General features: G+C 42.0%; 1 protein-coding gene across 1 annotated transcript in view; it reads right to left on the bottom strand.

The window, feature by feature from the left end:
* Positions 1 to 24,523, bottom strand: part of LOC106582892 (sodium/hydrogen exchanger 1) — a 42,408-nt gene extending 17,885 nt beyond the window's left edge. Inside the window, exons 1-3 of the mRNA XM_014166485.2 lie at positions 23,433 to 24,523; positions 4,268 to 4,731; positions 2,205 to 2,455 (exon numbers count right to left, since the gene is read on the bottom strand). Of these exons, the coding sequence (XP_014021960.1) occupies positions 2,205 to 2,455; positions 4,268 to 4,731; positions 23,433 to 23,736 (1,019 nt within the window). The 5' untranslated portion in view covers positions 23,737 to 24,523. The remainder of the gene's footprint in view (positions 1 to 2,204; positions 2,456 to 4,267; positions 4,732 to 23,432) is intronic.
* Between the last annotated feature and the right edge of the window lie 3,126 nt (positions 24,524 to 27,649).

Genomic DNA, 27,649 nt, shown 5'->3' with positions numbered 1-27,649 from the left:
TAGTGAGCAATATGTTTAGGAACATCCAATTACCGTACCGAAATGCAATACATATAGAATCGTGAGAATCGCAAGACATATCCCGTCAATACGTGGTTGTGTTTCTATCTCCTGCCTTGGTATAGGCTCAGATTATATAGGCTATGTCGTCACACTCCTATCGCACAGCACTGTAGCCTACGCATACTGTCAAATAGGCTACCGGTCTATTTACTTTCGAGCATTCTTGGCTATTGAGTGAGCAGTTGGTAAATGGTAGTCTACTATTTGTTGTGTAGCAGGAATAAACCAGTCATGTCAGAAAAGGAGAGACATGATTATGACTTAGGCCTATATAACAAATGTAAAAGAAATAGGTTAAGACTACACGATGCTATGTGATCGCCTTAGCAACAGCAAATGAATCAGTTTTACCATTAGCCCTACGTTTTACTGATTTCTACTAGCCTACCAGTAAAATAATTCCTGTGCATCAAACACTTCCATTTTCTCCAAACAAAAAAAAGGACATTTGCTTGCAATACAATTAATCAACCACGAGAAGTTGTGCATAAGCATGGTCTGAGCTGTACGTGGAGAAACACTTCCCCGTCAACCTTTGCGGGAAAACTCTGTGCACGAAATGTGTCTTTTTTGTGCTGGGGACCATGTTACTACATGAATCCAACTACCAACAGTGTAAATATAGGCTACATTACATTCTAGTTAATGCTAATGACAAAGTTATGGCCTTCCCTGTGGCTCAGTTGGTAGAGCATGGTGTTTGCAACGGCAGGGTTGTGGGTTCGATTCCCACGGGGGGCCAGTACGGAGAAAAAAAAAATGTATGAAATTAGATGAAATTAAATGTATGCATTCACTACTGTAAGTCGCTCTGGATAAGAGCGTCTGCTAAATGACTAAAATGTAAATGTAGTCTCGTACTTCATTGACATGGCATAGAAAGTAGTCACATCAAACGGGTTTTAAAAAAAAAATATATATATATATATATATATATACACACACACTGTAAAGTATTTACATGCTAAGAGAACAAGTATTTCACATACAGTAGAACCATTGCAACAAGGATACAGTTTGTGTTGGTAACTGTGGCGTAAGAGCTCATGAAACAAGGCCTCCATTTCCTCAGCTTGTTCTACGAGTTTGTTCCACGAGTGAACCAATGACTCACTGATTGGACATATGGAACCCGAGTTAAGATGTCCACATCCACTCCCCTGTATAGCATTGCAACCACTTCTCTATTCCTAGTGTCTTGCGTGAGGCAACCCACCTCAGTGACTTTAAGGGCAGCCAGCTACCTCATTCCCTTACATAACACACAGTTGTCCATCATTCCGCTCAATTTCACTCCGGGGCGAGATCTCATATACAAGCACTGGACAAATAGCACCATGTACTAATTCAAATCATCTTTACGATGGAAGGCATGGACAGAGTGCCAACAGGCCTGGGAACAGTCTGCCCTACAGTTCTACCATTGCTCCTGTAAAACCCACCGACAGGAAACTCAATTCATCAGCAGCACCTATGTTTATGATCCATATTCCATAACTCACCACCTTTTAGAAAAAGCAGGAGACGAAAGCGGAAGAGAGGAGAGGAAGGGAGATGAGAATGATATGTACACAGGTGTTAGGGCCAGAGGCGTGACAGGGTGCTGTAAATTCAGCGTTGTATCCCTGCTCTGGGCTGCACATCCGTTGGCCTGTCACGACATGTAGGCGAGTTACTGCCGTTTTGAGAGAACTCGTATGGATGTCCTTGGCTGGGACAGACCCGGCCACATTGTATTGATTTGACCATTTAGTCATGAATATTGCTAAGAAGCTAAGAATATAATTCAGTGTACACTTATGAGTGAGATCTTTTTCCAAGGAAGATAATGATAATAGAAGACAATGCAGGAATTAAACATGGTCATACTTTTCCTTTAGCGAAACACAGAATCAATGGTGTTGCTGGACCAGCCGGACAGGTTCAAAAGGTCATGTGTCACAGCCACTCTGTCAATGCATTATAAACACTAAACCAGCCTAGGCAGAACTCTCATAGAAAACTTCTTTATTCTAAACAATATATATGATTCATGACAGACAGAAACTCAAAAAACCTTGGCCACTAGAAAGATTGTGTGTATGTGCGAGTGTGTGTCTGTCTGTCTGTGAGCGTGTGTGTACCCCACACCCCTTACTTACGCCATAATTCCAGACAGGTGGAACATCTCGGCCGAGAGGTAGGCCATATAGCTGTAAACGAACACGAAGAGGGGCTCGATGACGCGGGTGTGCGAGGTGAACCGGGAGGTGAAGGCCGCCAGGATACCGTAGATGGCGCCCACGGCGATGCCGCCCAGCGACACAATCAGGAAGCAGATGACCCCAAGGACCACGTCCATCGGCGTTACCTCACCTGCGCCAGAGTACTCTTCAAACAGGTGGTATAAGACCTAGAGTGGAGGGGAGGGAGAGAGAGAGAGACCTTCGAGACATGGCTCAAGTGTACAGAGAATAACAGAGCCCACACCCAAGTGCTCCTCAAACAGGTGTTATAAGACCTAGAGAGAATGGAGGGGGGTTTGAAAATAATCGGAAATAAACAACTGGTTTGGATTCCGTTGGTAAAAGCATGGTGCAAGCATGCCAGGGTCATGGGTTTGATACCCGCTGGGGCCCCAATAAAATGCATACACTCCCTGTACTGTGGATAAAAGTGTCTGCTGAGTGGCATATAAACCAGTGATATTATATGGTCTAACGTTTCGGTATAGTCACTACAGAAAAGATAAATCTCTCGTGGACAGATGTACTTAACATAAATGGTATCACAGCAACAGACTGTGGGATGCGACAACTAACGAGGAACTTTATTGAGGGGCCCCTGATTTTTCTTCACTGATCATTTGGACAAATCACAATTTCACAGGTGCTTGAATTTGAGGGGTTTTTTTGGGGGGGGGCATAGACTTGCCCAAAACCTGCAGAGAGAGGGGGTGGGGCTGCCGCCCTGCTTCCAGTCTTCCATGATCTTTTCCAACACATCTGCCCTCAGAACTTAATCAAGCATATGACGCAAACAGGTGAGGTTTTAGTTCTGGGATTCCGAGATCAATGTTTGTCCCGTGTGGCTCAGTTGGTAGAGCATGGTGTTTGCAACGCCAGGGTTGTGGATTCGATTTCCACGGGGGACCAGTACGAAAAGAAGAAAAAAAAAAAATAAATGTATGAAATGTATGCATTCACTACTGTAAGTCGCTCTGGATAAGAGCGTCTGCTAAATGACTAAAATGTAAATGTAATGTTGTCCTGGTACTGCAAATAAACTGAACATAGCAGAACAATTCTGCACACTTGCGCCCGTCTGCCCCACAATATTAAAATGATTTGGCTGAACTATCATTAATTTAAGTCTCATGACTCCAAGGCTATTTTAAGTGAACTGGTCCTCTCAAAACAGCCAGTGTGTGGGGACAGTACAATCAATAAATATAGCAACAGGAACCACTGTGCCTCACAATATATGCCACACTTAGCACACGACTTTAACCAAAGTAACTTACAGAACAATAGTGTTTTTCAATAGGGCTATGTGATGCCTGCTTCATGCAAGGAAGCAAACAGTAAAATAAAAAAACTCAAAATGTTTTTTCAACTTTATATTTTCAATAACCAACCCATAAGAGACAGATGGTCCATCTCACAACTGTTTCGGCAGAGGAAAGAGAAGGAAGTCATGAGAGAAAATAATTGAAAATAGATTTGGCCTCTGGTGGCCCACTAAACTGGGTCAGCTTTCGTACAAAAGGTCACAAATCACCAAAACCTAACCAACCTATTACTGGCGAGGAGCTAAAAGTTAGCTCGAAGGTATGAATTCAATATCCAGTGACAGAAGTATGGTGGGATTTTCCAAAAAGACTAGGCCCAATTCAAATCAGGCTAATTTGGTACTAGGCTATTCTGATTTCTTGTGCCAGTCCAAACCAATATTCTGTCCACAGAAATAACAACACAATCAACTAACAACTGAGTCATCTTCATATGGAGGATGAATGTAGCCTACTTCTGAAAATATAGTTTGGTTTTATTATATTGTACTGCATAGCATAGTGCTGTATAGTATTGTACTGCATGGCATTATCTATTTTTGGGGGAAACCCTGATGTGATTGTACTGTAATTAATTAATTGATTATCTAGAATTGCATTGTACTCTATTGCCCTGCATAACACTGCATACCACCCTATTCACCACTCACTCACCACAGTGACAGCATCATTGAGCAGTGACTCTCCGAACACCAGAATGTGCAGCAGCTCGTTGATGTGGATCTCCTCAAACACAGCCAGCACGGCCACCGGGTCCACGGCCGAGATGATGGTCCCGAACAGCAGGCATGGCAGCAGCTCCACCTGGCTCAGGTATGTGCCCTCGATCTGGCACACGGCGTAGAGGAGACCCCCTACGAAGAAGGCGTTCCACAGGGTGCCAACCACGGCGAACATCAGGATGGTGCCGATGTTCTCCATGAAGGGCCGGATGGGCAGAAAGTAGCCCGCATCCAGGATGATTGGGGGGAGGAGGCACAGGAAGAAGAGGTTGGAGTCCAGCACGGGGGGTACCTCCTCGCCCGCCAGCTTGATGAGGCCGCCGACCAGGAGGCCCACCACAATGAGTAGACAGGACTCGGGCACGATGCTGGACAGCCGGGGGATCAGGTGGAACCCTGAGGGAGGGAGAAGGTGATTAGATGCATTGTTCTCGTTCATTGTTCTCAAGGTTTACTTTTTCTAGGCGTAATCTGGAATGTACCAGTCACCTGAAACTTCATACTCATTGAAGATAAGGACCAGAAAACAATCACCAGTGACTCACTGAACCTTGAGTTAAAAGCCCCACCAAATGCATATTCAGAATAGACTTTGTTTATAAGTGGAACAGAATCACATTATTTGTTCTCTTTTTCAGAGCTAATTTAACATGCCAGTATTGCTTGCACAAGTGACATTTCAACAGACCAGAACATATCTAGGCCTCAAAGATATGGCTGGTGGGTGTGAAAATGCACAGAAGAAACAAACTTGATATCTGGCCAGAATCTGCAAGTCAGAACACGAGAAGAGTCTGCCGCATTTTCAATGTCACACACCCACAGTATCACATGTATTTTGTCAGAGGTGGAAATAGTTATGCTAAGCAAATTCCTCATAATATGAATCACGTGACTCCTTTCAGAGAGAAACCACACACAGACCATTCTCGTTGTGATCATATGACATTGTTACTGAGGAAAATTTGACTGAAAAAGGTTCACTTCAACTTCACGTTAACTAGGCCTAGTATGGGGCCTCCCTAGTTGCGCAGTGGTCTAAGGTACTGCATCGCAGTGCTAGCTGTGCCACTAGAGATTCTGGGTTCGAGTCCAGGCTCTGTCGCAGCCGGCTGTGACCGGGAGACCCATGGGGCGGCGCACAATTGGCCCAGCGTCGTCCGGGTTAGGGGAGGGTTTGGCCGGCAGGGATGTCAATGTCCCATCGCGCACTAGCGATTTTTGTGGCGGGCCGGGCGCAGTGCACGCTGACCAGGTGTACGGTGGACGCACACCTCTCCTGAGTCCATACGGGAGTTGTAGCAATGAGACAAGACTAACTACCAATTGAATACCACGAAAAAGGGGTAATATTTATATGATTTTCTTTTTTATAACTAATCCGAGTATAACATCAAAAGATGGTCCTTTTTTTCACTGATATTTATTTCCTAATCCAATTTTTCTGGTTGTCTCAACATTGGCTAATGCAGGCTCAGACAGGCTAGCTTAGTCCCAAGGGCCCAGTTTTTCAAAACGCTTAATCTGGATCAGAATGATCCGGATTCTGTAATCCAATTTTTTTTTGCTATCCAAGATCAGATCGATCTGGCTGTTTTTGAGATTGTTTTTGAGACAATAAATCGGATAGGATCTTTCTGATCCGGATACCACAATATCAAGGTCACAGAATCAGGATTTTCAGTGCTTTGAACAGGCCTACTACACCTTGTCATCTACTAGACAGCTTGTGGTACTACGTCTAAACTGTCATAGGGAAACAGATGAGTAAACCACATTAATAATAAAAGGGAACTTGATTAAAAAGAAGAGAGCCTGAATATCACTTATAAGTAAGTAGGTACATTTATTTGACACTTCTCAGTAACAAAATGACCACCTAGGCCAACCTAAACCAACACAATGAAACTTTGGTTTTCAGATATAAGAATGTTTTTTTAAACATCCTTACTTTAGTTACATTGAAATGTCTTGGTTGTAGTGCATTTCACCTTTCTAAAACCCAAAGTGAAGCGCCCTTTCCAGTGGGATCAAGATAATTCCAGATTTTCGGCATCAAAACTATCCTAATCACTATCTTTGAGTGCAAAAACGACATTCAAACCTGATTCAAGGTCAGGTTGGACTACCAAATCCTTATCCCTATCAGAACCACTTTTTTTTATTAGTTTTGAAAAACATTTAATCCTGTGATTGCAGAAATCAGATAACTTTTGAAAAACTGGGCCTGGGAAACTGCTAAATGAATGCCTTTCCAAGCCTTAAGTGGAAACTACCTGACAAATGTTTTCAAGGGGGGAAATAGTTAAATGTCTCATTCTGATAGGCTAGCCCATCAATGGAGGGCATCTGAAACTGTGAACCTTCAAATCCCATTACTCCTAAAGCCTTTCTGTAGTCTGACACGAAACCCTGACACAGAATCCACACAGTGTATATTTACATTGCCTGCCGCATGAGGGTAGGGGTCGCACGTTGGCAGCACCATCTGGTCTGGTTAGCACAGAGTGTGATCCACTGGGACATAGAGAGGAGATGAGAGGCAGCCAGGCAAGTAAGTAAACTGCCCTTCAAAGCTCACACCTCACGCGCTGAGCATAGCTAATTAGCATGTCATCATTCGCAGACTGTACTGTTAGTCACGTAACGGTCTGTGTTCTTTATCACCATCAGAGGATTTCAAGGATAAGGGGTCAGGAGAGGAACGTGTAAACAGCAGGAGTCTAGCGCTTACGGTGGAAAACAGTAAGTGTCTGCAAATTATAAAAACAATGAACTTTGTCAATGTCTTAACAGATGATGCCTTCGCCTAGCTTGAACGTACAACAAAAAACCTCCAATCTCCCGGGTATACAGGGCATCTGATGTTTTTCATCAACTCAGTCAGCTGGAAGGCAACAATTTCAGTGTTGGACACACTCTTTCACGGGCTAAACAAAGCCACCTATGGAGTCCAGAACACTGCCGCGCACTGCTGCTGTTTTACAGCACTACCGCTGTAGCGCAGAGGAAAGTCCAGAGAGAAACGGTCCAAAGAGGCCTAATCTTCCCAGAAAGAGATGTGTGGTGCTAGGGGCACTCTTCTCCTTTCAACCGGCCTCGTCAGGAAACTGGCACCATTCCACAATTCACAGGAAGCATCTCCTCTCATGTGGGAAAACAAAGGAGTAACACTGACTAATTGGAGGGCACTACAAAATGGCTCAGACCACCTGGCTCAGCCTTTTTTGTGGAGATATGAGCATCACTCTTGCGAAGAGGGGTTTGTGAGCTTGACGTGTAGCCTACCGTGTTCACTCAGAGACTTGTGTTCATGCACAATATGCAGAGAAAATAATTAACCCATAACTTATTTGATAGAGTGTGGGCTATTTTAATTAAACAGACAGACATTAAGCTTACATCTCAGCCCCAGGCAACGACATTAGAGTTAGGCTTAAGTGATGACTGAATATAAGCTTGAAAAACGACCTGTGCCAAACTACTTCTGAGGATCTGTCGGAATGCCTAAGTCAACTGACTATTATTACTTCCTCACAGCAGATAACTGCGATGCAAGAGTTTACGAAATCCTTGTCAAAATTCATTAAAAGCACACCCTTCAACATGTGAGCAGCCATGACCAGTGGAAAATTCTGGTACTAGTACATAAGACAGTGTGGTATTCAAACTTATTCAGGCAGGATCCCATTTTGTCACGGCAAAATTTCTGGGGACCCCATTTTCTTTGTTCCAGATTTTTTTTTTATGAAAGATAAATAAATCGGTGACCCCCACAGCAGTTCCCCCGTCGCGACCCCGACATAAGAGCTTGTTGGATGTGTTGCCGGCTGAAAGAAACAGTTGGACACAGCGTTTCCTCTGGAAATTTCCTGAACCGCACTAACGAGAATTAGAATCTGTGTCCTTCCAGAATTGACTAAAATTGAAGTGGAATTGACCTCAACCCTGATGCGTATCCTGCAAAACATAGTAACCAAAACTAAGGGAAGTGCGCTTTATATTTCCTCTGAGTAGTGAATCTGATCCAGAGGGACTTCGGGTTCCCAGACTTCCAAATTCTGAATCACAATCCATAAATAACCCGGCTGCAGCAAGTTGTCAAATCCCAGAGCTTAGACAGGGAACAGGACACCAAGGTTGTATGCGTGTCAGTGACTGCACGTGTTTGGAAAGGTTTGAGCTGTCAGCACTAGGTCTGATGCATCTCCTCAATGCATTTTCTGTTATCTAAAGTTGTCACTATATCATGACATTTCTCAATGCAATGTTTATTTCAGTCTATGGTGTCAGTCAAAAGACTGTTTGAGAATACAAGTCTATTCTTTGACAGCAAGGTTTCCCACTTAAGGTCACACATCTTGCTTTAGGGTAGTTGTGATCTAATTAGTGTTTTAAACACATTGTTCAAATATTGACAGAGTTGGAGAGTAATGGATTACATGTAACGGATTACAAAAAACTAACTGTAATCCGTTACCAGCTAAAATATTGTAATCAGATTAGAGATACTTTTGAAAAACAACATTGTTACTTCTAGGATTACTTTAAATTCAGACAGGAGGTTTGTGAAAGAAATCATTGACACCTTTCTGTTTTCTCAATGAAATTCCAATCAGCGTTGAAAAATGGTGCAAGTTTGTTCCGACTGAGCACTATAATGACACACCAAACGCATTTGAAAATAGGCTTTTGTAGGCTACAGTCCAAGCTATGTCTTCCAATGGTGCGACTACTGGTCGGCATCCAAAGATTATCCAACTTCAATAAATGCTTGGAGGTAAAGATGACAGCAGTGCTGTAGCCTACGGAGGGATACGGATATCACTTATTATTGATATCAACACGATGTGACTTACATTGCTGCTCTCTCATTTAGCTATTTGCGCCTTACGGATTGTGGTTGATGTGGATGGCTGTTCACAAATGAGTGTGTATTTTAACTCAATGGTTGAAGAAGTTTAAGCTGCCTATCAAACCACTGCTCTTGCAACAGCTGCATAGTGCAGATCCCAGCCTATGGAGTTCCTCCCGTTTAAACACCTCAGGAGCATTGTGCTCCATACTGTCAAAAATACGTTTCATTTAAGAAGACCACGAGTGGGGATTTCAATGCGCATTCTAATGCCTGCTGATATAAAAAAATTTAAAAAGTCCATAGGCTTCACACTCAAAGTCAAACTCGCCCACTTTTGATAGACTTCAAATGGGAAATCTGTAGTTGCGACATCCATGTTTGGATTTATGAATTAGAGAGAGAGAGAGGAGATATAAACCTCATGAGTCTAGTTCAACTGTCACACTCAATGAAAACCCCAAATATAAGCTTGTTTTTCTCCAATGTTTGTAAACATTGTAGACGTAAACAAACACTGTACAGCCTCAAAACATGGTTAATACAATCATTTGGGTGGTCATCCATAGCTCTGTCTATTAATCTGAGAGTGGTTACATTTCTCCAGGCCCATTCCTCAGCTTTTTACTAAAACAGAGGCGGGGTGCCCACTTTGTTATTGTTTCAACTGTGGATTCACCCTTTAAACAGCTTCAAATTATCACGATATCAGTGTCACCAATAAAACGTAAATAATAAGCCTATAGCAAATGCAGCATATGGTGTTCATTTTTCACATGCAAATAGCACTCTTCAGTAGTGCTCAAAGCATGTCATTCCATAAGAGCAGCATTTATTTTTCAACTGGAATCAATGAGCCCAATCAGTCCTCCATGACAACAATATCATAAACAACAGAGCAGGCTAATAAGTTCTTCGTTTCTGGGTTATGCTCAGGTAAAACAATTTGGCTAATCTATTCTTCCATAATTTCAAATCCTATTCTTGAAGATCACGGGGTATTACATTATTTTTAAATGATTGTATGTTTTCCAGACTAGTTTAAAATAGAAAGATGTAACTAGATCAAATTATATGTAGTAGAAAGCAACAGACTAGTAGAAGCCTACATAACTAACCCATAAAGTAAAATGAAACATCCATTTATGGCCAGCTATGTAAAATCTTACATTGATTAATCCTGAAATAGATGTCGTTCAATTGGTAAAATTCATTTTTGTCTTCTTCTAATGCCTCTTAAGGGGAAAGTAACCTGATTACCTAACATTACTGATTACAATTCTGGACAGGAAACTAAGGTTGCAGATTACATTTACAAAGTAACCTACCCAACCCTGAATATAGGCATACAGTATATACATTACTAAAAGAGCAGCAGGTTCATGTTGCCAGGCTATTCCAACCTCTTGCAATGACATTGCAAAGAATTTATCTCAAGGAAAAATGCCACAAAGTCTTGAGACATTAATTACAGATACTTTCAAGGGGGGAAAAAAAAAAGCTCAGACACACCGGTAGGATTGTCAAATGTTTACATGGGTGTCGGCCATCAGTCTCTTTTGTGTTCACACAGCAAAGACCTTGGAAGTAGTCAGCCACTCAGCCTTGATAAAACAGTCCAAACCAGAAGGTGGCCGTAGCGTTGTTTGTCAATGTTTACAGTTGAAGTCAGACGTTTACATACACCTTAGCCAAATACATTTAAACTCAGTTTTTCTTCACAATTCCTGACATTTCATCCTAATAAAAATTCCCTGTCTTAGGTCAGTTAGGATCACCACTTTATTTTAAGAATGTGAAATGTCAGAATAACAGTAGAGAGAATGATTTATTTCAGCTTTTATTTCTTTCATCACATTCACAGTGGGTCAGAAGTTTAGATACACTCAATTAGTATTTGGTAGCATTGCCTTTAAATTGTTTAACTTGGGTCAAATGTTTTGGGTAGCCTTCCACAAGCTTTCCACAATAAGTTGGGTGAATTTTGGCCCATTCCTCCTGATAGAGCTGGTGTAACTGAGGCAGGTTTGTAGGCCTCCTTGCTTGCACATGCTTTTTCAGTTCTGCCCACAAGTTTTCTATAGGATTGAGGTCAGAGCCTAGCTAGGTCACACCCAAAGGCTTAAGACAATACAAACACAAGAGAGGGCAGGTAGCAAGCAGAGCTGAAAAACAAAGGTATGCTGTATTACATGTTGTTGAGCTCCTTTCAGAAAATGGTTAGGCCTAAACACTGGAGGCACTTTTGATGTGCCTGAAACTCCTATCCAGATGTGCCTGACAGCTCAAACATTCTCTAGCGCAGGGGGGGGGTCAAACACACGGCCCACGTGGTCTGAGAAAAAAGTTAACATTTTTGATCACCGAAATGAAAGCTAGACAGTAAGGAAGCATCGGACATTCCAAAAACGATAGAGGACAATTTACAAATTGAGCTTAAAAAAACATTTTCAGTGCGGCCCTCTGGACCTTGAAGAGCGAACGCAGCCCACGTGGAAAAACGTGTTTGACATCTCTCTGCTTTAGCGGATCCCTCCAATCATGGCTTCCAGTAGTATTCACCCTCTTCAGTGGCAAGTACATATCACATCTGGAGATAAGGTGGTACATGGGGGAACATTGGGATCAAAAGACAGCTTCCAGTGACTGATTGCTGGTATCCCACCGCCGACACCTATGACACAGGCTCGCCATATGGATGGATGTTATAGATAAGTGCACTTCAGTGAGCAGCATGGTACTGATAAGCCATGGTGGGGTCAATGGAACGTCCCTTCTAAACCTTATTTCCTTTGTGGTGTTTATCACATTTGGTCTTTATCATTACTGTGCCTCAAACTGACACCATGTTTGCTATTTTTTATTTTATTTAAATAGGTCATGGCTGCAATGACAGATTTTTCGACCGCGTCCCTCTGGAAACGTCTTTCTCAAAGCTACGGATCTGGATCTGTGTTATTTTACTCACACAGATTTTCCTACGTTGCTGCTACTCACACTCCACCTCCCTTCATGTTTCTTTCTTTACTCACCCTCCTTTGAACCATGATGATATGATGTAGGCTGTCTCTGCCCATATTTCTGAACTGAAATAAAAACCTGCGGCGATATTAATTAATTGAGTCTATATTTGATCAAAGTACCAAGAATTTGACTACTTTGAGTATTGGCAAGAAAAATTATAATGAATTGTCCATCTGAAATTTCATGAGCATCAAGTATAGAGGTCGACTGATTGTGATTTTTAAACACCGATACCGATTATTGGAGGTCCCAAAAAAAGCCGATACCGATTATTGGAGGACCTCAAAAACAAAACAAACAAAAAAAACGGCTGATTAAACGGTTTCGGCTTTTTTGGACCTTCAATAATCGGTATCGGTGTTGAAAAATCACAATCGGTCGACCTCTATACTTGATGCTCATGAAATTTCAGATGGACAATTCATTATTATTTTTCTTGCCAATGAGGTGCATGCCTTGGATTTTAGACCGGTGCAAAATCAAGATCTTCTGTGGCAGAAGTCTATTAAGACAGTCTTTAGTGTTGTCACAATACAGAAATTTGACTTCGATACTCAATGCCATCACGATACCAAAATTATACCACGGCAAAAAAAGAAGCCGTATTAGCCATTCACAGAATGACTCTTAATCAAGACAAATAAAATGTAGCTACTGTTCTGTACAATTGTCGGGCATCTTTTGAGTTAAATATCAATCAATTTGACAGCCATGTACGCAATAATGCAAGTATTTCCTGCCGTCAGGGGTACGCCAATTAAAAATGTGATTTGCATTTTTTTTTTAAGATATGTTTTTTAAAACAATAAAAATGTTTCACATTTTCAAACAGTCCATTTAGTAAGGCCCGCGTCCATAGACACATACCAGCTCTACTGGTAGTACTACTACACCTGCACCTGTCGATGACACAAGTTGTTCTGCTTCCACGACCACATCCAATGCTAGCATCAGTAATTCTACATTTGTTGTTAGCCCAGTTAGCATGGACACTGACAGTTGTGAATCTGATGCAGCCGAAGAGCTACTGCCCCCTAACCTGGGAAAGCACCGAACAACAGACCGGAACGTTGGACCATCGAAGAGGCGCAAATATGATGAGAACTACATTGATTTGGGGTTCACTTATACTGGGAGTAGTGCCCTTCCTCAGTCACAGTGTGTTATGTGTGCAAAAGTACTCTCACACAACTCAATGAAACCTTCACTCTTGCACAGACATTTAGAAACAAAACATGGCAATTTGACAAATAAGCCATGGGAGATTTTTTTTTGCGAGAATTAAGACGACTTTCGAGTAGGAAGACATGTATAAAAGCAACAGATACCATTAATAAGAAGGGGCTAGAAACGTTTTATATGGTGAGCTACCGAGTGGCTAGGACAGGCAAGCTCCATACTATTGTGGAGGACTTAATTCTTCCTGCTGCCGCGGATATGGCTGGGACAATACTGGGGGAAAAGACAAAAAAACTATACAGACAATTCCTTCATCAAACAATACTGTTTCACGACCCATCAGTGACATGGCAGGAGATATTTTGAAACAATTACTGCTTCGCATACAAGCCAGTGAAATATATGCATTATAGCTGGATGAGTCAGACGTGGCGGGCCTGGCAAAGCTCCTGGTAAATGTCCTAAAGGTCGACCGATTAATCGGAATGGCCGATTAATTTTTACATCTTTATTTAACAGGCAAGTCAGATTAAGAACACATTCTTATTTTCAATGAAGGCCTAGGAACGGGGGTTAACTGCCTTGTTCAGGGGCAGAACAACAGATTTTTACCTTGTCACCTCGGGGATTCGTTTTTGCAACCTTCCGGTTACTAGTCCAACGCGCTAACCACCTGCCTTACATTGCACTCCACGAGGAGCCTGCATGGCAGGCTGACTACCTGTAACGTGAGGGCAGCAAGGAGCCAAGGTAAGTTGCTAGCTAGCATAAAAAAAATATATATATTTATTTAAAAAAAAAATATTATTTTTATTTTATTTATATCGGCCGATTAAATCGTTATCGTTTTTTTGGTCCTCCAATAATCGGTATCGGCGTTGAAAAATCATAAATCGGTCGACCTCTAATATGTCCATTATGTTTATGGGGGGGTCAATTAAGGAAGACATCCTCTTCTGCAAACAGGATAGGATATTTTTAAAGTACTGGACAGCTTTGTGACATCAAATGGACTTTGATGGTTAAGATGCGTTGGCATCTGTACTGATGGCGCAAAAGCCATGACAGGGAGACATAGTGGAGTGGTAACGCGCGTGCAAGCAGTTGCTCCCCGCGCCACTTGGGTACACTGCAGCATCCACCGAGAGGCTCTTGCTGCCAAAGGAATGCCTGACAGCTTGAAAAACGTTATGGACACTACAGTGAAGATGGTTAACTTTGTTGAAGCAAGGCCCCTGAACTCTCATGTATTTTCTGCACTATGCAATGGTATGGGCAGCAACCATGTAACGCTTTTACAACATACAGAAGTGCGCTGGTTATCAAGGGGCAAAGTATTGACACGTTTTTTTTTTTAATTGAGAGACGAGCTTAAAGTTCTCTTTACTGACCACTTGCATGATGACGAGTTTCTCACACGACTGGCCTATCTGGGTGATGTTTTTTCTCCCCTGAATGATCTGAATCTCGGATTACAGGGACTCTCCGCAACTATAATCAATGTGCGGGACAAAATTGAGGCTATGATTAAGAAGTTGGAGCTCTTCTCTGTCTGCATTAACAAGGACACCACACAGGTCTTTCCATCATGGTATGATTTTTTTGTGTGCAAATGAACTCAAGCTTACGGACAAAGTAAAATGTGATATAGCGAAGCACCTGAGTGAGTTGGGTGCGTAATTACGCAGGTACTTTCCCGAAACCGATGACACAAACAACTGGATTCATTATCCCTTTCATGCCCTGCCTCCAGTCCACTTACCGATATCTGAACAAGAGAGCCTCATCGAAATTGCAACAAGCGGTTCTGTGAAAATTGAAATTAATCAGAAGCCATTGCCAGATAGCCATTGCCAGATTTCTGGATTGGGTGGCGCTCAGAGTATCCTGCCTTGGCAAATCACGCTGTTAAGACACTGATGCCCTTTTCAACCACGTACCTATGTGAGAGTGGATTCTCGGCCTTCACTTGCATGAAAACTAAATACAGGCACAGAATGTGTGTGGAAAATGATTTAAGACCGAAACTCTCTCCAATACAACCCAACATTGCAGAGTTACGAGCATCCTTTCAAGCACACCCTTCTCATTCACAATTTTTGATGAACAATTTAAGATGGTTAAATAAAGAACAACAGTTTTGATTATTATTATTTGACAAAAACTCATTCTTATGTTTAATAAATGTATTGTATGTGTGTGGCAGGCTTACAATGATGGCAAAAACCAACATTTGAGAGTGAGCTGTCCCTGGTGCTAGAGGGGGTACGCAGCTGGAGTTTGAATGTTTGAAGGGGTACGGGACTATAAAAAGTTTAGGAACCACTGCATTAATGAATCAATTATACAATGAATTTGACTTAGTTTTTACCAATCAACTACATAACAGTAATCACTTATTTGAATGGTAAATCTCTATTGATAAAATGGGTAAATCTATTGGATAGGCAGATTAACAGTAAAGGTGAATGCATTGCCTACTCAATAGGAGTGTGTGCATGCATTGAGTTATTGAGCTTGTCTTGGCTGGATTCTCTGTTTCCCTTCCAATGTATACTCATTTTTACTTACATAGTACTAGGGTAGTGAATTGATGTTTGCGTCAGCTGTAAGCTAGCAAGGAAAGTTATCCTACAAAGCTAAATAGCTAGCAAGCTGACATTACCGTTATCTTCTTGCATTGTAAAGTGCTGTAGCTGTATAGAGGTTGTTTTGCGAACAGTAATTAACGTTTTCAACATTTCATGTTGCATTATTCAAGTGTCTTAACTTGTGCAGCATGAGTTGGGAGCAAACATGTTGCAGCCCAGACTCAGTGGTTCCTCAGGACAGGCTGGCTAGCAATCTCTGTATACCGTGCAACACTGGTGGGATCTTACGCAACACACGTCTTACTGGAAGTCAATTCTGAAGGAACTGGTTCAGAAGTAGTTTGTGTCCTTTACACATATTCCTGCACCAGAGGTTTGTTTCCATAATGATTTTTTGGCAGGACTCTGATACTCTGCAACGTTAACCATCAGTGAGAAAAATAATTGTTGCCCTGTCGACACATTCCAACTTCGACTGTCACATCCATCCATCCAACGCTGCAACCAACTGATGAGATCTGTCCGAGAAGACGCAAATCATATAGAATTCTAATCAAAGCTCAACGGCAAACTAATTGATGTTTACAGATCTCCATCAATGTTTAAGATAACAGAGCATTAGCATATTACCCTCTGAAGATTGTCACTGAGGCATGACTAAACTGTGAAGATACATTTTAAATGTTGCAATGTGAAGCCATCAGCGTGTCCCCCACAAGGGTTCCCTTGTATTCATGGTAAGGAGTGGCTATATGGCCTAATCCATCAGATTAAGGTGGATCTCTTTCTACCCCTATACTAATCGGTGACAGATTACAGTGAGCCACAGGGATGAGAAGAATGCAAAAGATAATGTCAAGCCCAAGTCTGAGACAAAGACTAGACTAAAGCGTAGGCTATCCAACACTATTCACTGCAATAATTGTAGGTCTGTATCCCCAAGACGACAATGATGAACCCTATTCAATTAGGATATTTGTTCATATGGACAATCAACCTGTGAATACCCTGGTAACACATAGATAAAAAAACTTGACTAGGCTGTTGTAAAAAGTTAAAAGAACCATATAAGCAAATAATGGGAAAACTAAAGTCGTAACACTTTGGCAGGATAGGGAGTAGTGTTTCAGTTAATGATATAGGCCTACTTCTTCTCTCCCAGACTTCCACACAGTCATTAAATATTAGGTGTGAAGGCCACTGTGACAAATAAGGCAACGGTTGCATCTTCTGAATCCACTGTCACATTACTCAGCTATGGGCTAAAGACCACCTAAACGTTTCAGTGCTAGGCTTGCTTGCAGAGCCGAATGTGCAATCTTTTACACTTCGTACACTGGAGTCGTAATTAAGCTTTTAAATACTGCCGCCAGAAGCAGTGCTTAGATAAACGGATTATGTAGGCCAGGTTTCTCATTACAGCCTACTCATTCGGAAGGCATACATTTCCTCATGTTTACGCAGAAAACCAACCTTGATCAAACTGAGATAAAATGACAAACCTGGTATTTGAGCCCACTGGAGCCATGTATCCTATTAGCTGTACTTTCAGACCACTCCTTGTTCCTGACAACTCTAGGTGATTGTAACAAGGTGACTGGTTTTGATGTTGTAAAATGATTAGGCCTAATCTAATTCTGGTTCCCATAGGCAGGCCACGGTTCCAGTAGTAATAGATTATACTGCTTTGTGACGTACAACATCTCCATATTGTTACAGTATGCCCAGCAGTTGCACTGTCCGCCTCAAGTTTATCAGCCATCTCAGTTGTATGTTTACTGTAGATAACGGCCACTTAAACCTTCTGAAAGAGTGCCTTGATCTTTCAGTGAACCATTTGTGGTAGAAACAAAATTTAACAACAGATACAGGCTCCAAATGTAAACTCTTGAAAAGAAACAAATAGGGCTGGACTTACAGGGCTGCCCGCTGGCCCGGGGAGGTTTTGGAAATCCTCTATGCCACTCAATCTACGTCAATAGGCCAGTGAAAAATAGAAATAGTGCTAGGTCAAGGGGTCTGAATAATTTCCGAATGCACTGTATTTATGAATGTACGCACACACACATCAAAAGTTTGGACATACCTACTCATTCAAGGGTTTTTCCTTTAGTTTTTACTATTTTCTACATTGTAGAATAAAAGTGGAGACATCAAAACTATAAAATCATGTACAGTAGTAACCAAAAGTGTTGAGATTCTTTCAAGTAGCCACCCTTGCCTTGATGACAGATTTGCACACTCCTGGCACTCTCAGCCAGCTTCATGAGGTAGTCACCTGGAATGCACCTCTATTTACAGGTGTGCTTTGTTAAGAATGTATTTGTGGAATTTCCTTCTTAGTGCGTTTGAGCCAATAAGATGCGTTGTGACAAGCTAGGGGTGGTATACAGAAGATAGCCCTATTTGGTAAAAGATCAAGTCCATATTATGGCAAGAACAGCTCAAATAAGCAAAGAGAAACGACATTCCATTATTACTTTAAGACATTAAGGTCAGTCAAACTCTGGAAATATTTTATAACTGAACGTTTCTTCAAGAGAAGTCGCAAAAACCATCAAGCGCTATGATGAAACTGGCTCTCATGAGGACCACCACAGGAAAGGAAGACCCAGAGTTACCTCTACTGCAGAGGATAAGTTCTTTAGAGTTACCAGACTCAGACTGCAGCCCAAATCAATGCTTGAGTTCAAGTAAGACACATCATCATCAACTGTTCAGAGACTGTGTCAAATCAGGTCTTCATGGTCGAATTGCTGCAAAGAAACCACTACTAAAAGGACACCAATAATAATAAGAAGAGACTTGATTGGGCCAAGAAACGCATGCAATGGACATTAGACCGGTGAAAATCTGTCCTTCGGTCTGATTTTTTGTTCCAACAGGCGTGTCTTTGTGAGATGCAGAGCAGGTGAACGGATGATCTCCGCATGTGTGGTTCCCACCGTGAAGCATGGAGGAGGTGTGATGGTGCTTCGCTGGTGACACTGTGTGATTTATTTAGAATTTAAAAAGGCACACTTAACCAGCATGGCTACCACAACACCATCCCATCTGGTTTGCACTTAGTGGGACTATCATTTGTTTTTTTAATAGGACAATGACCCAAAATTCCTCCAGGCTGTGTAATGGCTATTTTACCAAGAAGGAGAGTGATGGAGTGATGCATCAGATGACCTGGCCTCCACAATCACCAGACCTCAACCCAATTGAGATGATTTGGGATGAGTTGGACCGCAGAGTGAAGGAAAAGCAGGCAACAAGTGCTCAGCATATGTGGGAACTCCAAGACTGTTGGGAAAGCATTCCTCATGAAGCTGGTTGAGAGAATGCCAAGAGTCTGCAAAGCTGTATATATATTTTGATGTTCTTGTCCCATCGCTCACTAGCGACTCCTATGGCGGGCCAGGTGCAATGCACGCTGACACGGTCGCCAGGTGTACGGTGTTTCCTCCGAAACATTGGTGCGGCTGGCTTCCAGGTTAAGCGGGCATTGTGTCAAGAAGCAGCTTGGCTGGGTTGTGTTTTGGAGGACGCACGGTGTCGACCTTCACCACTCCCGAGTCCGTACAAGAGTTGCAGCGATGGGACAAGACTGTATCTACCAATTGGATACCACGAAATTGGGGAGAAAAAGGGATATATATATATATATATATATATAAATAAATAAAACAGCTTAAATCCATAGCAAGACTTGAAAATGGCTGTCTAGCAATGATCAACAACCAACTAGACAAGAGTTTGAAGAATTTTTAAAATAATAAATATTGTACAATCCAGGTGTGCAAAGCTCTTAGAGACTTACCTAGAAAGACTCAAAGCTGTAATTGCTGCCAACGCTGATTCTAACGTGTATTGACTCAGGGGTGTGAATACTTATGAAAAGGGGATATATTCCATTTTCAATAACTTTGCAGATTTCAAAAAACATGTTTTCACTTTGCCATTATGGGGTATTGTGTGTAGATGGGTGGAACAAAATATATTTAATCAATTTCGAATTCAGGCTGTAACAACAAAATGTGGAATAAGTCACGGGGTATGAATATTTTCTGCAGGCATAGATTAGACAGATTAGATACATTTTTTGAAAGACCTTGAAAGTGGTCTCCCGGTGTAGTTTAAGCATTGTTGTGGACTTACAACATCCAATAATAGCTTTGGGAAACTCTCGCTCTATGTGATAGTAAGGCCTGTGTATCAATAATGAATAGAGCCTGAAACATTCCTCTGCTACTCTTGCTGCAGTTGTTCCTCTGCCTGACAGTCTGTGCAGAGCCACAGTAGAAGCTGAACAATGTATAATAGGACAATACAAAACTAAAATAGAAAACAACTCTGTGCCATGACTTGCATGAGATGGGGAAAGGATAGATATTTGTGGCTTGTGTATTGGGTCATTCAAGGTGAGCATGGTTGCCGCCAATCAATCGAATATTTGACTAGGGACAATTCTTTTTCCAAATTAATTGTCTATCAACAACAAGTGTCCTTGGCTTTAGTTATTGCAGTATAATTGTCTATGCAAATGTGTTTACACAGTAGCATCAGCATGTCATTGTGTGACGTGAATGGATATATTGAGTCAAAAGGTGCATTGAAGGGCCAACTATGCAATCTTATGCATTGTGAGTGTTGTAAGAGTGAGCCGAGTGGAAAAGAACTTAGCACAGACGCTCTCCATCTATTCATCTTCCATTTCCATTCAAAGCACCTCTGTTCCAGGTGGCAGTTGGTTTACCCCAGACAAATATTGACCACAGATTCAACCAACGGCCCAGAAGGCGGGTGAGTAGGACTCGGGCCTCTCAGGAGAACAGAACAGGGCACTGCCGCATGCCATTTTAGTTTGAGCTGCCATGTTTGCATTACAAATGGAGGTGTGACATACTTGAGTCGCCAAGGCATATATCAGAGGTTATTGTACCTACCTGGTCACCTGTTGCCTAAACATACTGTCGGAGTAGACCCAATAGAGCTGCAAAGCCATGTAGGCCTACCAATGTAGTCTAGTCTTCAGCCCAACTCCTCATATCAACCCTATGCCATCTTTATTAGTGTTGTATAATACTACCGCCATGACCCTTCGCAGGGTTCTACCTAGCATATAAATCGGCTACTAGTTGATCTGAACGCCAAACTACTTGTGCTTTGATGCATTACACATTAAAATGTGGAACAGGGTAATTTATAGCAGTGTGTTAAATAGCTTGTTAACACACATTCCCTCTGTTAATGGTTAGACATTAACTGGTGCTAACCAGTGCTTCTGCACGTTGACTGTACCACTACCCCCTGTATATTGCCTTGCAATTGTTATTTACTGCTGCTGTTAATTATTACTTTCATTTCTCTTTTATCTTAAAATGGCATTGTTGGTTAAGGGCTAAGGGCTTGTAAGTAAGTATTTCACTATAAAAAGGTCTACACCGGTTGTATTCGGCGTATGTGACAAACAAAATTTGATTTGACAGCATTTACAAGAGACAAAGATCTAGGCCAAGTCCAATACATGTCTTCCAATGTACAGTACAGATTGTTGAGGTAAAACCATAGGCTAGTCCTGAATGTGGGCCACAACTCATGTGAACAATGTTTGTATTGAGGACTTCAATGTTAAGTGTAGCTAGGCCAATACATTGTTATCAGTCAATATGGTCTGTACTCTTTAGACCTATATCAGTGTTGGCACACTTGCTAGAACATTTCATAATCTGAGGATCTCTCTATCACCACACTCTCTGCTACAATAAATCATATTTAATTTCAACGCTACATTGACACATAGGAAGAGCTATTCCTTAGGGGAATAAGGGAGATTGATTGTAGGTCCTTCTTATCAAATGAAGGAAGTCTAGTCTTGGAGAAAATGACCAGAGCAAGCAAAGCCAGTCTGACAGGGCAGCAAAAGAACATTTAAATAGACAATGGATGCAGCTTTAGGCTTAAAAAAAAGAGAATGAGATCTCTGAGCAGGACACAGGCAGGAACCTGGGGCTGAGCATTGCAGCTGCCACAGCAGATTATAAACACAGGGGTTTCAGCATAATCAGAAGCTGAAGGTCACACCACTGCTGTTCCCGTTTGTTTCGCTCACGCTCACTCAATCTTTCACATCTGCCTCTCTCCTCCTTTCCCTGCATTCTCCTTTCTACCTATTTCCCTGTCTTTCTTTCGCTCACCTCTACAATTTCCTCCCTGTTCCTCTCCATCTTCTTTCTCCATCTAGACTGTCACCTTGCCTCATCCTGACTCCCTCCCTCCAAACCACTGCACCCAGCTGGGCGCTCTCCCCATCTTCCCCCAGGACAGTGGGCTTCCCCCCCTGGGTAAGTGGGACAGTCCCTCTCTGGCATGGCCACAGGCTGGCACTCACCCAGGCTCAATATTATGTTGCGGAGAAAATGGCAGGCTGCTGGCTCTTAGCAAATGGCAGCAGGGGACGCAGCAGGGAACACAGCAGGGGCATGAGAGCACACCGCATACAGGAAGAGGAGAAACAGAGAGAGGGAGGGAGTGGGAGATGAGGGCGCGAGAGAGAGGAGAGAGAAGGAGAGGAGTGTCATGATGAGAATGAGGGAGCGGAGATGGGACGAGCACTGCATGAAGAGCAATAAACAAGGAAAGGAGGTGAGAAGTAGCAGTGCGAGATGAAATGATTGCAGTAAGGTGAAAGACAGGGAGTGGCGAGGGGACCACAACCAGTGACAAGGAAAAGGGAAGAGGATAGAAGTTAGACTACACACGAGTGTGTGCTTCCCATTGCCAAACATCCTGTGTCAACAAAACAGCTTTTAACAGGAACAGTGGTCAAAGATGTCCCCATGATGAGAACTTGAAATGATTTCAGTCTAGCCTATGCCCAAAAGTGCAACAAAAATGTGCTTAGTCACGCATCACATTGTGTCAAGGAGCACTGATTGCGCCTTCCCACTTCAAAACATGACCTAAGCGTATGGTCATCATTCCCAGGAAGATCACCTACTATGCAGAATACAGGAAAACAAGTCCAACCAATACAAGAGTCACCTAAGGACTAACAATTAGTATATCCTAGCTTGTTGAGTCAGTTTATCTGTGACATCTTTATGCAGAGTACAAGGGAATGTCACACCACTCCATAATCACCTATTGACTTCAAGATGTAGTATTTCCCATCTCACATGGCATAATTCCCTGCTAGGAAACAAACCATATATTCTTCAAACTTTAACATTTGATTGGGGTTCAAAGGCTACATACTCAGAGTATCAGGAAAGACATCATTCCTCTTGATAATGCTGAAATGAAAATCAATGGCATTCTTCAAACACCTAGATTGCCTGCTCACCTCAATGAACTGGTAAGAGAAACATGGGTGCTTTACTTTTTCTCTGTATAGGCCATGAGAATAAAACTCAAACTGAACCTCAAACCAAATAAACCAGCCTGACAGTGCAACTCACCTAATTTCATTAAAGAGGCCAGCAACACCCACAACGAGATCTCGAAAGGCACCTGTATGTGATGGTAATCTAGAGCCAGGACAGGGAAGGCCTTTTTTGTGTAGTTGGGACGGACGTGATTGCCTTCTATCCCTCTGCGGTCGTGTCCTCCGGTGTTGTCCTGAGCGCTGATGTCCGGTGAGCTGGCAGCTCCAAGCGTCAGTACGGTGCCCTCCAGAAATATCAATATCACCAGAAGTAGGAGTCCCCGCTCCAGAAAACTTTTGGAGCCAGTGGGTGAGTGTAAAGCTACCCGAACAGACATGTTGAAATTCGTTTTTAGAACTTAAAATAATTTAGGGGGGGGGATTGTGAGCTGGAAATCGTGTAGTTAGCGTGTATTAAAACACTTCCCTCACTAGCAACTGGTTTTCCAAAGGACCGACAACATATCCACGTTCGACGACAGGCTGGCTAGCTAGCCAACTTTAGTGAGCTAGTTGAGATGGATGCAGCAGTTCCAGGTACTGTAGCACACTGGCTAACAACATTCGTGAAAGCAGGAAACGTAGAAAGTCCCCGAGCTAGCTATCCTTCCAGGCACCGAGAGCTCAAGACACGGCTACAGTGCTGTGTTAGCTAGCAAGTTACATACCCTCTCCTAAATACCTCAACTTTGACTTGAAAACTTGTTTCAGATACTGACAGCGTAGGTTAATCTCTTCCGTGAAAGATGTCATTGCTCACCGCCGACCGGTAAAAAGATGCGGCTCATACAATTCCTGTTCCACAAGAAGATAAATCTCATCGATACTGTCTGCGGTTACAGCTGACCGAAGTCCAATGTTGACCTTGAATGAAACGTTTAGAACTGTCACGTTGCAATTGTGGGGGGATCATAGATATTTGAACTGCATCCCATGCTTTCGCATCCGTGTATGCGCCGTACCCTGTCCCGACAAGACCTTATTTCAACTCAGTCAGTATGAGGAGCTGTGGCTCCATCACACCTTTTCTAGCTCCAACAGTGACTCCTTAAGGTTATCCCTCCTCAAATGTGCTCCTTGTAGTGTGATGTTAGCGAGATATATCCCAACCTTCAAAACGCACACCCTTTCGCGGAGGGAGGAGAATGGGGAGGGAACCCTTTTTTTATTTTCGACCAGTGACATCTATTGGAGAGGAGGTCTTATATTATATTCAGGTATATTATATTCTTATGTTCACGTATGGAAAAACCATACATTTCCTGTTCAATAGTCTGACTAGGCCCAGTGGGTAATCGCGCCCATCACATGTGAACTGCTATGGCTGATCTACATGGATTGCAGGGCAGAACAAAGCCATGGATATCCTGAAGTATTTGGCATCTGTTGGAGCTGATTGCACCATAATCTCCATGTTATTTAAGTCTTCAATGTAGGCTAACTCAAAATGTACCTCTAGGATGAGAATATCTTGTTGTAAATACATTCGTTGAAAAGATAGCCAACTGGAATCTTTTTTTAATTTTTTATGATTTTCAATTCAATGTCAACATTTTGTTATGGAAATGGTGTGAGTCCAGCCAAAAACATTTCACCACCCCTTCAATATCAAATGGGTGTTATATGGAAATAGGTGTGTTTTCTTGCGAGTACACCCAAAACATTTTGTCATCCATTTTGTAATTACAATAGGGCTATGCCTTGGGTGGTGACACTATGTCACGAATAGCATACTGTACACAACCTATTTTTGTTTGTTTACTTTGACCTTTAGGGTAGTCTGTCATTGTGTTTAGTGTCTCCCTGTAGCGCTTTAACCCCCACAGCTTGCCAAATACAGTTGTGCCATACCACTGAAGGTGTCTGGCTTGTAATTACTGTGGTGGGAAATGGTATGGTCATTGAGAGTGGTTTGCACCTAAAAAAAAATGAACTGCTCACAACAATTAGTGTAATAACACATATGAGGATGAGTAGATCGGATGCTGCTGCTGATTACCATTTTGGGTGTCATAAAGTATTTAAAGAAGGTGAAGGTAGTTGAAAAAGTGCTTTTTATAGGAAGCATTTTGAAGCACACGCTGATCATTGTGAACATTCTTATTCATTTACAGTGTTGTATATTGTACTGTAAAAGTTGTAATTAATCGAAGGGGATTAAGTAATGTAGCCTCTGTCTGACCTGCCAGCACCTGTATGCAGTCTATCACAAAGATAATAGCTGCATTAATAAGTTATGATGAATACCAATCAAATGCCTGTGTTGCTACACTTCATGCCTCTGGGGCTCGGGCACACACATTGGCATGGGGAACTAAGTGGCCTTGCATGCACCCTTGCACTCTGTTCCTGCAATGCCATAAAATATTGAAGTGCAGCACGATAGTGAGACACACACACACACACACACACACACACACACACACACACACACACACACACACACACACACACACACACACACACAGAGAGGTTTGCTGTGACTATTTTTAAAATACTTCTTCAAGTAATGTTGCACAATAGATTTTTCTAATTTGCTTGAGATAAAGAGTACTATAAAAGTCAGGTAATACACAAATTTTAAGGCCAGGAGAAAGTTAATTGAAATTGATTTCCACCATCCAAAATCTATTTGGATGGATATGAACAGTTGCATAAATGGCCCAGCTTACTTTTATGGGTCGTTCCATTCGATTTCAATCACTTTTCGACTGCACCCCTTTTGATTTGTACAAAACGTTCTATACATATTTTCCAATGGTAGAAGTGTTAAGAAAGTAACTTTTTGGACCTGAATGCCAAAACATTTAGGAGATAGAGGTCCTCATAGTTGACCCATGCATGTCTTCATCTCTGGAAAAGATAAACGATTGAGTTTGATATAACTGTATATTTCATAGTTTACAAACAGGGTTGTCAAACTTTTTTATTATTTATTTATTTTTTAATCTATTTTCTTTCAATTGTTTATCCTTAAATGTCAATTATCTAGCCACAGCATGCTCTTGAATACAGGGTGTCATGTTTTGGCTTATACGTTTATTAAAATGGGAATACATTTGAAAATGCAACTTTCAAATGGTAGCACAAAGATGGTTGGAGGTCCACACATCAGAGAGTGTTGTTGACTTGAATGTGAATAACATGCATTTCCATTTAAGTCAAAATTCGAAGGTGGGTGGACCGGCGGCCATCTTTGTGGTAGTAATTGGGAGTTAAAAATTGTATTTAAATATCAATGGTGTACCAGCTAAATGACATTGGTCCGAAGGGATATGTCCATTCTATTAATTGTATTTCTATGATTGAAATGACACCCACCCTGTATTCAAGAGTAATCTGTGTCTCAACCAATGGCGGGCACAACACAAATACCTCAGATTATGTAAAATAGGGTCTAAAATACAACATATGTGAGCAAAAAAATCAGAGTTGATGTGTTTTTAGATCATTTGCGTTAAATGTAAAGAAAGAAATTATAAAATAGTTTGACAATCCTGTTTGTAAGCTTGATATTAAACTCCAGTGATGAAGACATTGATGTCTCATGGTAGGGTGGGGTATGTAAAATGGGTCAACTTTGCGCACCTCCATCTCCTAAATGTTTAAGCATTCAGGTTCAAAATGTAACTTTCTGACCACTTCACCATGGGCAAATACACTGCTCAAAAAAATAAAGGGAACACTTAAACAACACAATGTAACTCCAAGTCAATCACACTTCTGTGAAATCAAACTGTCCACTTAGGAAGCATCACTGATTGACAATACATTTCACATGCTGTTGTGCAAATGGATAGACAACAGGTGGAAATTATAGGCAATTAGCAAGACACCCCAATAAAGGAGTGGTTCTGCAGGTGGTGACCACAGACCACTTCTCAGTTCCTATGCTTCCTGGCTGATGTTTTGGTCACTTTTCAATGCTGGCGGTGCTTTCACTCTAGTGGTAGCATGAGTGAAAGCACTCACACAAGTGGCTCAGGTAGTGCAGCTCATCTGTGCTCTTCACAGATGAAAGCAGGTTCACACTGAGCACATGTGACAGACGTGACAGAGTCTGGAGACGCCGTGGAGAAAGTTCTGCTGCCTGCAACATCCTCCAGCATGACCGGTTTGGCGGTGGGTCAGTCATGGTGTGGGGTGGCATTTCTTTGGGGGGCCGCACAGCCCTCCATGTGCTCGCCAGAGGTAGCCTGACTGCCATTAGGTACCGAGATGAGATCCTCAGACCCCTTGTGAGACCATATG

This window comes from Salmo salar, chromosome ssa02 (assembly GCF_905237065.1).
Source record: "Salmo salar chromosome ssa02, Ssal_v3.1, whole genome shotgun sequence".
Classification (NCBI taxonomy): domain Eukaryota; kingdom Metazoa; phylum Chordata; class Actinopteri; order Salmoniformes; family Salmonidae; genus Salmo; species Salmo salar.
The sequence above is the reverse complement of the archived record's forward strand: the minus strand, read 5'-3'. Positions and strand labels throughout refer to the sequence as shown.